Source organism: Xyrauchen texanus, chromosome 25 (genome assembly GCF_025860055.1).
Source record: "Xyrauchen texanus isolate HMW12.3.18 chromosome 25, RBS_HiC_50CHRs, whole genome shotgun sequence".
Classification (NCBI taxonomy): Eukaryota; Metazoa; Chordata; class Actinopteri; order Cypriniformes; family Catostomidae; genus Xyrauchen; species Xyrauchen texanus.
This window is the reverse complement of record NC_068300.1, coordinates 17,339,303-17,349,803: the sequence shown is the minus strand read 5'-3', so window position 1 is coordinate 17,349,803 and position 10,501 is coordinate 17,339,303. Positions and strand designations below refer to the sequence as shown.

General features: G+C 39.4%; 1 protein-coding gene across 1 annotated transcript; it reads left to right on the top strand.

Moving 5' to 3' along the window:
* The first annotated feature begins 110 nt into the window (after window positions 1–110).
* Window positions 111–10,232, top strand: srm (spermidine synthase). The gene is made up of 9 exons (XM_052091001.1): window positions 111–185; window positions 1,391–1,532; window positions 6,891–7,011; window positions 7,169–7,261; window positions 7,412–7,565; window positions 8,068–8,151; window positions 8,274–8,419; window positions 8,802–8,924; window positions 9,020–10,232. Exons 2-9 carry the CDS (start codon window positions 1,402–1,404, stop codon window positions 9,035–9,037), a joined length of 870 nt encoding a protein of 289 aa, XP_051946961.1. The 5' UTR covers window positions 111–185; window positions 1,391–1,401; the 3' UTR covers window positions 9,038–10,232.
* Window positions 10,233–10,501: the final 269 nt, after the last annotated feature.

Sequence of the window (10,501 nt, the reverse complement as noted above, 5' to 3'; positions counted from 1 at the left end):
AAACTGGACAGACTAGTGCAGTGATTTTGCATATGCCCAATGTTTTGTCTGCACATTCTAAGTGTTATGTAATGGCTTGTGTAACATCTTGCAATAAAACCCATTTAAAGAGTCAACACAACATCTTAGCTACCTGTGGTCAATTGTGCCTTGTGGATTTCGGTACAGTGGGGAATATCCAATATGTAAGTTTATGATTTTCTTTTTTTAGAAAAGAATGAAAAACATGAGATATATGTATATGTGTGTAATCTTTGTCTATTGTAATAATGTCTAAGAATGAAAATAAGAGCTTGTTTCATTAGTTTTCCTTAGTCAACACAAATGCCATTCTAAATGTTACATGGAACAAAGTAAACAAATAATCAATCAATTTTAGACCAAACAGCCTTTGTACAATGTAAAAAAAGTTGTAACCTGCAATTGTTACCTTAAAGGTATAGTTCACACAAAAATGAAAATTCTCTCATCATTTACACACCCTCGTGCCATCCCAGACAAACTTAGATTTTTAGAAGAATATCTCAACAAACAAAGATTTTTAAAACAATATCTCAGCCCTGTAGGTCCTTACAAAGAAAGGAATGGTGGCCATAATTTGAGTTCCGAAAGCACAAGGGCAGCATAAAAGTAATCCACACATCTCCAGTGGTTAAATCCATGTCTTCAGAAGCAATATGATTGATGTGGGTGATAAATACATTTAAAAAAAATGTTTTACTATAAATTCTCCTTGAGAATGTAAAAGCCAAAAACAAAAGGAAAATGTGGAAATGTATGTTAAAAAAGGAATTAAATATAAATCTGTTTCTCAACCACACCTATAATATCACTTCTAAAGATATGGATTTAAATACTGGAATCATATGGATTATTTTAATGCTGCTTTTAAGTGATTTTGAACATTCAGAGTTTTCACTTGGATTGTATGACCCTACATGGCTGAAACAAGAACGTGTTTGGTCTGAACGGCCCCTAATGTCACTTTTACGTGTGTTTGAATAAGACATCTATATTTACTCAAAGACGTCCATCTAGTGCATATTTACATAAAAAACGAAAACAGCGCGAACGGACGCAAAAAATATTTCGGTGTGAGCAGCCCCAAAGACCCAACTTTCACGTGGGGTCTTTCGGGCAACCGCAAACCCAACCTTGCTCGCACAGATCACTGCCCTCGATGCACTGCCCCCACGTTACACCCACTCAGATAATACGCTGTTAAGACGTCAGTCTACTCCTATTGGTCACCTTTTTATGTCTTACGTTTGGTTGCACTGCAGAGAACGCCCACAACGTGTCGTTCGGGGCTTCTTAAGAAATTTAGTAGCCCCTTTCTGTGCACTAGTTTGATCAGACTGTTTAAAGGCACCGGTATTTTTTATTTTAGTTTCCTCAGCAATGGACAACATCAAAGAAGGGTGGTTCACCGAAACGTGCACATTATGGCCTGGTCAAGCGATGAGTCTTCAAGTGGAGGAAGTGTTGTATCATAAAAAATCTAATTTCCAGGATGTGATGGTTTTTAAAAGGTGAGTCTTGGTGGAAAGTGGCTTAAATTAGCGTGTTTGCTAACTTCCTGTATATTCTGCTAGTGCATAAATGAAGATCCCAGTCAATGCTGTCCTAGCTAACCTATTTAGCTCTTTTACTTATTCTCTTTAATTCGGGGTGTACACTGAAATAACACGTTGGCTTTTAGGGTGTCTTACTGTATGGGTGGCTACAGCTAGCTTGCTAACTACATAGCCTACTGTGTGGCGTGGCATTCAGGGTGGAACATTATGGGACTTCATAATTTTGATTTCTATTGTTACCACGTGTAATATATATATCTCACTCACACCGATAATCCACAACATTAAAGTCCCCATGAATTCAAAATTGACCATACTTGCTTTGTTTGCCTAAATTGATCGTTTTGTGGTGAACAATTCATCCATGCAAGTCAATCCACACAAAAAAATTTTTGGCTTCGTAATCTTTAATCAAAATCTGAAAATTCCCCGCCCCTCTGCATTGGAGGACCTTGACTGATGACGTAGGTTTGACGGTTTAGGTGTCTCCTTAACATCCGTAACCACGCCCCTCCAACTGACAGTAGAGAGGCTGCCTGTGTGTTTGCGAGCATTGACAGCGTGTGAAAGGAGAGATGGCGAGGAGGTGCATTTTTGGTTGTGACACTCACGGAACACTTTTTACCATTCGAACCCTCCGCATGTAACGGCTCAAACATGTAAGGTCTGATTCCCCCCATGACGAAATGATCCTCCGTGTGTTCCTGTTCTTCTTCATCTTCTTCCTCCTCCTGCTGCAGGAAGGGGACTGCTGGCGGTGTTTCAGGCGGCGAGTAATCCTCAACAACCGATCTGCCTCCATTTCTGAATGAAACACCTACTTTTTTAGATCCAATCAGGTGCTAGTTGGAAAAAAAAAGCCACGCCCACTATTTTGCCTCATTTAGTATTCCGTTTCTCTCGGAAATACGTCACAACACTGGAGAAAAGTCGTTTGCAACTTCCGGTTCACGGGGACTTTAAAACCACCTGCCTAATATTGCTTAGGTCCCCCTCGGCACCAACCCTCATCTCAGTATAGCATTCTGAGATTATATTCTTCTCACCACAATTGTACAGAGCGTTTATCTGAGTTACTGTAGACTTTGTTAGTTCGAAAAAGTCTGGCCATTCTCTGTTGACCTGATCATCAACAAGGTGATTCCATCCACAGAACTGCTGCTCACTGGATGTTTTTTGTTTTTGGCACCATTCTGAGTAAATTCTAGAGAATGATGTGCATGAAATTCCAGGAGATCAGCAGTTACAGAAATACTCAAACCAGCCTGTCTGGCATCAACAATCATGCCATGGTCCAAATCATTTAAATAATTTTTTTCTGCATTCTAATGGTTGATGTGAACATTAACTGAAGATCCTGATCTGTGGCTGGTTAGATAATTGCAGTTGGGCTGGTTTGAGTATTTCTGTAACTGCTGATGATCAGGACAACAGAGAATGGCCAGACTGATTCGAACTGACAAAGTCTACGGTAACTCCGATAGCCGCTCGGTACAATTGGGGTGAGAATAATATCATTTCAGAATGCTATTCTAAAGATTCAATAGAATCAATTGCTTGGTATGGGACATGCTCTTTCTTACCTAATAGGATATTGGAAATATGATACTGATGTGAGTGTGTGATGAGTGGCTCGAGCTGTCATCCGTTATCTCAAGTGCCACGTGCTTTAGTTACAGTGCCTAGTTTACCCCCAAAATACCCCTTTGATCTTTCATCTAGGCATAAATAATGTGTTGCTCACTTAATCTTAACGGAATAGTTCTCATCAAAATGAAAATTCTCTCATCATTTTCTCACCCTCATGCCATCCCAGATGTGGATGACTGACTTTCTTCTAAACACAAACAAAGATTTTTAGAAGAATATATCATCTTTGTAAGTCCTCACAATGCAAGTGAATGGTTACCAAAAAAATTTTGCCTTATTTATTGAATAACCATATTTTAATCCCTATTTTTGAAAAATTCAGTCATTGAATGAAATACTTTATAAATGAAAACTACTTTTTATATAATTTTCTCTTTATTTTGAACTTTACAATTATTGGTGGTATTCAAAAATTGCTAATCAAGCTTACCACAATGCTACATTTCACATTTTAGTCTAAAGTTGTAGGCTAGTTATTATAAAACACTAAATTAGGCTCTTAATGTTTTAAGTCATCTCTGTAGACAATATCTAAAAGCAAAGCTGGTTTGTTTTCTAATATCTAAATATCATTCAAACTGTATTTTATTAAAGGTGATGTATAATTTAAATGTAATTATTTATAATTTAAACATGGCACATAATTGTTGAGCCCCGCCTGTTTTGGCGCAAAACTGTCCGCTATAAAAACAGGTGCACAAACACCATTTCCTCCATATTTCTGACTGAGAACAAGGAGGACAGATGGGGAACAGAATCCCATTACGCCGCTCTACACAACATATCTTCCCAGAAAGGAAGCATGACTCCGCAGTCTCGTGGGACGGCGACTGACATGAGTATGCCACAGTGGATGATCCTCGTTTTGGGCCAGGAGGGGAGCACTTAGAATGAATTTATGTACTTATAGTCATATAGTATGAATTAACTCCTTCATGAACCCAGTTGGGAAGGGAGTTTATTTATAATGATAGTTCTTGTGACTTATGGTAAATTACAATGTCCTGAATTCAAGTGGTTGTGTAAAATGAGGGGGAGCCCGTACTTAAGGGTAGGGGCATATGTTTGGCAAACAAAATAACAAGTGCTCTAAACAGAGAGGACTTGTGAAGAGAGACACGTTACATCTAGGTTGTAAAACCCATGTCTTGTAAGGACACACCAATTGTCTTTACCCATGAAGAGGCCGTGCCTCTAGTTGAGTGTGCTTTAACACCAGTTGGGCAAGTCTTACCCTGCGACTCCTGAGCCAGAGCAGTTGCATCGACAATCCAGTGAGAAAGCCTTTGCTTAAGCGGAGTACACACTGCAAGCGACATCGCATGCGACAGCGACTCCATCCCATTCATTTTCAATGAGAGCACAGCGACTTCCGGTGACACGAGCTGTCACGACCGTTGGTGACAAGGTGTGGGCGTGTCCAGCAACGCAACAAAGTTCGAGACAAGTTCAACTTTATTCAAATGAAGAGCGACTAACGGATTTGTTTTTAGCAGCAAGAAAACTATTCGCTGTACATACATCGAAACAAATACAATAGTCCACACAAATTAAATAATAATTGTGTAAACAATACACAAACGCACAACATAATCCAGGAGTAAAATGTATAGTCCAAAGTGAAAATGTGGATGTGCACAAGTCTGATCCAACAGTTCAAAAGCAGAGGGCGGAAAAATGACATGACCAGAGTTGTCCCTCGTGGAGTGGATGACACCAAGCAAACCATGTTGACCTGCATCTCCCACACCAATGAGCCAAGACAAGTACAAACTCCAGGACACCAAATGCTGAACAGGAACACACAATGATGACTGGCACAATGCCGCAAAATCCCTCCGTCACAAAGCACAGCAGCGCCATCCACAGCAACCGCGCTGCAAACACTGCCAGGTAGGCAGGCCGGTGAGCAGAGCAGCCCGTCCCCACACACCAGTGGGAACCACGAAAACTGGCAAAAAGGCTGTTGGAATTAAATCCAAAAATGTCAATTTTATGTGTATAACGTAAGGGATTTAAGTAAATACAACAATGAGATGAAACTCAAAACAAACGGAGTGAAGCTTCAGCGAAAATGTGCGCAGCGTACTCCCACCGGAAACACAACAAATTTAGAAAAGTGTTCTGTGTCTCCAATCGAACCTTCTTCAGAGCAGACCAGGAGGGAACCACAGTCCACTTTACGCTTCAAAGTGTTTCACCCATCAGGAGTGCTTTCACTGCGTGGGTGTTTCTCCCGTCGGGGCGAGGCTGGCGCTGATATGACTGCTTCTTTTTGGGTCACGGCTTGCGCGGCCTCACCGGTGGCTGGGCTGCGGCAGGTGCCGGTGCTGAGCTAGCAGGCATGGGGCTTTTTGCCGGGTGCTGGCTCGAAACAGAGTGAGGGTGAGCCGGCTTCGATATGATCTGTTTGGGCATGAAGTGTCTCATAACTTATGACTGCTGCTGAGTCACGACGTAACTCTCCACAAACGTATTCACTGCGCCCCCAAAGAGGCCGTATGGAGACACTGACGCATCCAACAAAGATGCTTTTTCCCTGTCACTCATCTCTGTGAGGGTCAGCGATATATGCCGATCCAGAAGGACCAGGTTGCCCATGGACTTGCCGATGGCCTGCGCCGTGAATTTCGTGGCACGCAACTCTAAATCTGTAGCAGCCCGTAGATCTTTGCAAGTTTCTGGAACGAAGCCTTGCTCGTCCGTTTGCTTGAGGAGCTTTGCTTGTAATACCTGGAGCACCGCCATTGCGAGGAGTGCTGATCCAGCTTGTCCTGCTTACGGAGTAAGCTTTTCACGCCAGTGTGGACGTCTGTTGACAAGGCTTGGAAGGATGTATGCTGTGTGATTTCCATGCCCTGTTACTTGCTGGGCAGAGGTGGGCCACTACCGCCTCCTCCACAGGGGGTAGTTGGGCTTAGCCATTCTTTTACCTGTGATCCACATTTGTGAGAATGGCGTCACTGCGTGTGCAGACTGAAAGGGAAAGAATAGGACAGAAGAAATGGATACAGCCTAAAAAGTAGCCAATCTGCCATCAACCAAGAAAAACTGTAACCAGGTGTACCTAGGACAATTGGTACTGCTGGACACACCAAATATTGATTTAGTTTTTTATGTTTACTGGACTTTGTATGACATTTAATTGATAAATGAAAACTATTTATTGCATTATTTTTGAAGACATCCTCACTATTATTTTTTTTTTCTAAGTGCCTAAAACTTTTGCACAGTACTGTACATCCTGCTCGACCTCACGATGGCAACATGCATGAAGAATGCGAATCGCCAAAAATAAGTGAAAGTGTAGATTAATAGTATAAAAAGGACTTGGATATTGATCTTTCTCACCCACACCTGTCATATCACTTCTGAAGATATGGATTTAACCACTGGAGTCTTATGGATTTATTTTATGCTGCCTTTATATGTTTTTGGATCTTCAAAGTTTTGGTCACCATTCACTTACATTGTATGGAGCTGAGAAATTCTTCTAAAAATGTTAATATCTGTTCGGCAGAAAAAGGTCATACAGATTTGCGATGGCATGAGGGTGAGTGAATGATGAGAATTACATTTTTGGGTGAACTGTTCCTATAAGCAACAGTGCTTCTTTTCTGTTTATGGAATTATCATTTCACGTCAATGCTTGTCTTCATACAGTAAAACATATGGAAATGTGTTGGTTTTGGATGGAGTCATCCAGTGCACAGAGCGGGATGAATTTTCTTATCAGGAAATGATAGCAAATCTACCTCTCTGCTGCCACCCTTGCCCCAAGAAGGTACCTGCTTTCATTTCTGTGCATCATTTTAATGTATATTTTGAAGAACTGAAACTGTGTGTGTGTGTGTGTGTGTGTGTGTGTGTGTGTGTGTGTGTGTGTGTGTGTGTGTTCACTCACTTTAAGTTGAGTTAATTGTCCTCATTCCTTATGTCAGGTTCTCATCATTGGTGGAGGAGATGGTGGTGTCTTGAGAGAGGTGGTAAAGCATCCACTGGTTGAGTCGGTTGTTCAGTGTGAGATCGATGAGGTTGGTATTGCATTTAGACTGAGCTTTTCTTTATTTACAGAATAAATCTAAATCAATAATATGTTGTTACAGGAAACCTCAAAGTTGTAACATGTTCTCTAAGTTTTTAATATATTTTAAAATATTGAGACAGATATAATTTTCTCTCAGGATGTAATAAATGTCTCCAAGAAGTATCTCCCTGGAATGGCGAAGGGTTTCTTTAGTCCCAAACTTACTCTGAATGTAGGTGATGGATTTGAATTCATGAAGCAGAATCAGGATGCTTTTGACATCATCATCACAGACTCCTCAGACCCTGTTGGTATGCAGTCCTAAATGTGGCATTGAAGTTTCTTATTGCACTGGTAAATCATGATTTGGCCATTATGTATGTTTACATGCACAAATAAAAAAGTTTGATTTCAGATAAAAATAATTCACTAATAATAATTAGTATTTTTAAAATGACACGTAAATTCTTTAGTCTAGCTGAAATCTTACCTGTCCGTTTTTTTCATAGTCGGACTAACAGACCTATTTAATGATATTAAAGCTCGACTTCATCCAGCTTTATGCATGTTATTCGGCCCACAATTGGCCTTCTTGTAGTGCACATGCATGCTCAGACAGAAAGACAGAGGTGATGCGAGACTTGTTTAGAAGCCTGCGCATTTGGCGTCCTTCAAATATTTGATTACACATTGTGAAATGCATACTTGAACAGACAGATGAAGACTGATTATATCTGTGCATGTAAACATACTGTTTGACTTCCAGAGAGACGTGAGGTTTATTTGAAACTGGTTTTATTTCACCTGTTACAGGTCCAGCTGAAAGCTTGTTCAAAGAGTCTTACTATCAACTCATGAAAACTGCACTGCGCGAGGGAGGAATTCTGTGTTGCCAAGGTTAGTATATGGTCAATCTCAGAACTAAAACTTTGAGTGATTAATTGTTATGAATTTCTTTGTCAATGAAAATTATACTATAACATTTGGCAGGTATATAATTTTAATTTTGAATTTTCCAGGAGAGTGTCAGTGGCTGCATTTGGAACTAATTAAGGAGATGCGAATCTTCTGTAAGACACTCTTTCCTGTAGTAGATTACGCCTACTGCACCATTCCAACATATCCAAGTGGCCAAATCGGCTTCATGCTTTGCAGTAAAAATCCAGTAAGTTTTCCTTTTATCATCTAGCAATGCAATTACTTAATTGTATGAGTAAGATAGCTTTTGTAGCATATTGTTAATTATCAAAAGTTAATTTCGTCCCTTCTTTAAAAAAACACAAATGAGTGGAGCCTGTACTTGAGGTTAACTTGCTGCTTCAAAAGTATAGCCACAAGATGTAAATATGTTACTTTTAACATAATTTCTGTGTTATAAAATTGCTTATTAATAGGGATGCACAGATGTATTCGCTGCCAAGGAGAGATGAGTTGAAATACATTTTTGTGGTAATCAACATTATACCACAAATGCTGTCGATTGAGCTTAACTTAAATTGAACCTGGAACATTCCTTAAATATTTCATTGATACATTGATTTTTATAGAAAACTAATTTCCGTGAACCAGTACGAGAACTAACAAGAGATGAGATTGAGAGCATGGGCCTGAAATATTACAATCCAGAAATCCACCTTGCTGCATTTATCCTCCCAGAATTTGCCAGAAAGGTAAAAAGCAGTCCAGTATTTTCTATTCGTTGTGCTCTTGACACCCTTTTCTCCACCATTTCTAACTAAAGTCTTATGTCCTACTGTTTATGCAGGTGTTAAGTGAAGCATAAATGGCTTTATGGATGCCATTTTGTATCACGCTGCCTTCTGTGAAAGCAGAACAAAACCCTCACCGCAACTGTAGTACCACCCACTCCAGATCACTTTCCAGCCTCTGCTCTCTGACTGACTGTTTGGTCAATCTGTTTCAAGTGGAAATGCCTTCTGTGGGAAATTCTCTTTATTTCTGTCCAGTCCCATCAGTATGTTTAAGTCTCATGAGTTGTTTTATTTCCTGTTACAAAGCCACTACCCACATCAATCTGACATATACAAATGTAGACAATCAATGCATGTTTTGTGACTGATTCCATGGTCTATTCATGTTTTAACAGAAATGGTGTAATGTAGCACCATAGGTCTCTAGCTTGGCATTACTCACTCAATTTAATAAGCATATTTTAAATCGCAATCTAATGGAAGAGAAATCTCTTAAGTTCTCATAAGCATTTCTATTGTTGGGATTCAACAGACTTTTGTTAGGAATCGAAAGACTTTCAGGTCAATGATAATTGCACATATTTAGTAAACGTGCATTGTAATGGTTGCGTTTATGGGTCAGTTTGTCAGCAGTAAACAGTTTTCAACTAAATAGAATACTGACATTTAAGCAGACCCAAGTGGTTTACAGCAATCGATTTAACAGTGGCTCTCCTACTCAAACTGTAAGTAATTTCTGTAAAAGTGGCATTGGGGTCTATGCTGATGACTTGTGTGGTCTTGCTTTCATGAATAGTTATGTAACTATGGTTACATGAGTCATGTTTGCATGATGTGGTTTATATAGAGCAAATTGGTGTTTGGTATGCAGCTTTTTGAGAGATGTGCTATTATATGTCTATTACAAATGAATCCTTATTGTCAATGGAATATGTGGGTGGAACGGTTTTTAGGGTTTTTAACATGAAATGAAATGTCAAGTGTACTGTAAGCTTCAAGATATTGTCTCTTATACTGAACCTGATTATGGATGGAATAGGAATATTAGCTATAGGTAAAGATAAACTGACAAAACTATTTGCTGATTATGATCATATATCTTTTAAGTGTAGTTGCATAGGCAACACTATTTTGTACTCTGTGTTTTACTGAATGGAAGGGTTTATCTGTCCTTTTACCATTTCCTGCTAATGATGTAAATTTCATTTTGTGAATTTCATAAATTCTTTTGAAATAATAACAATAAAAGCATGTAGTTCTGTTTTGTTAATTACACATAAAATGTAATAAATTCTGATAAAAGAATTGCTTTATCTCCAATACGAATACGTGATTGCAAAGTGCGGTTATGACCACCAGGCAGCGTCCTTTGCCAGTAAATTCAACTGACTACGCTTGAGGAGTTTCAAATCTCTTTTCAGGTAAATATTACATATTTGTTCTAGCATAGGATCCATCTTTGTTATACTGCTCCCTTCACCAGTGTGGACCAAAAATACTTTATACGAAGATGCCTCAACAGTTTTAAGCTAAGT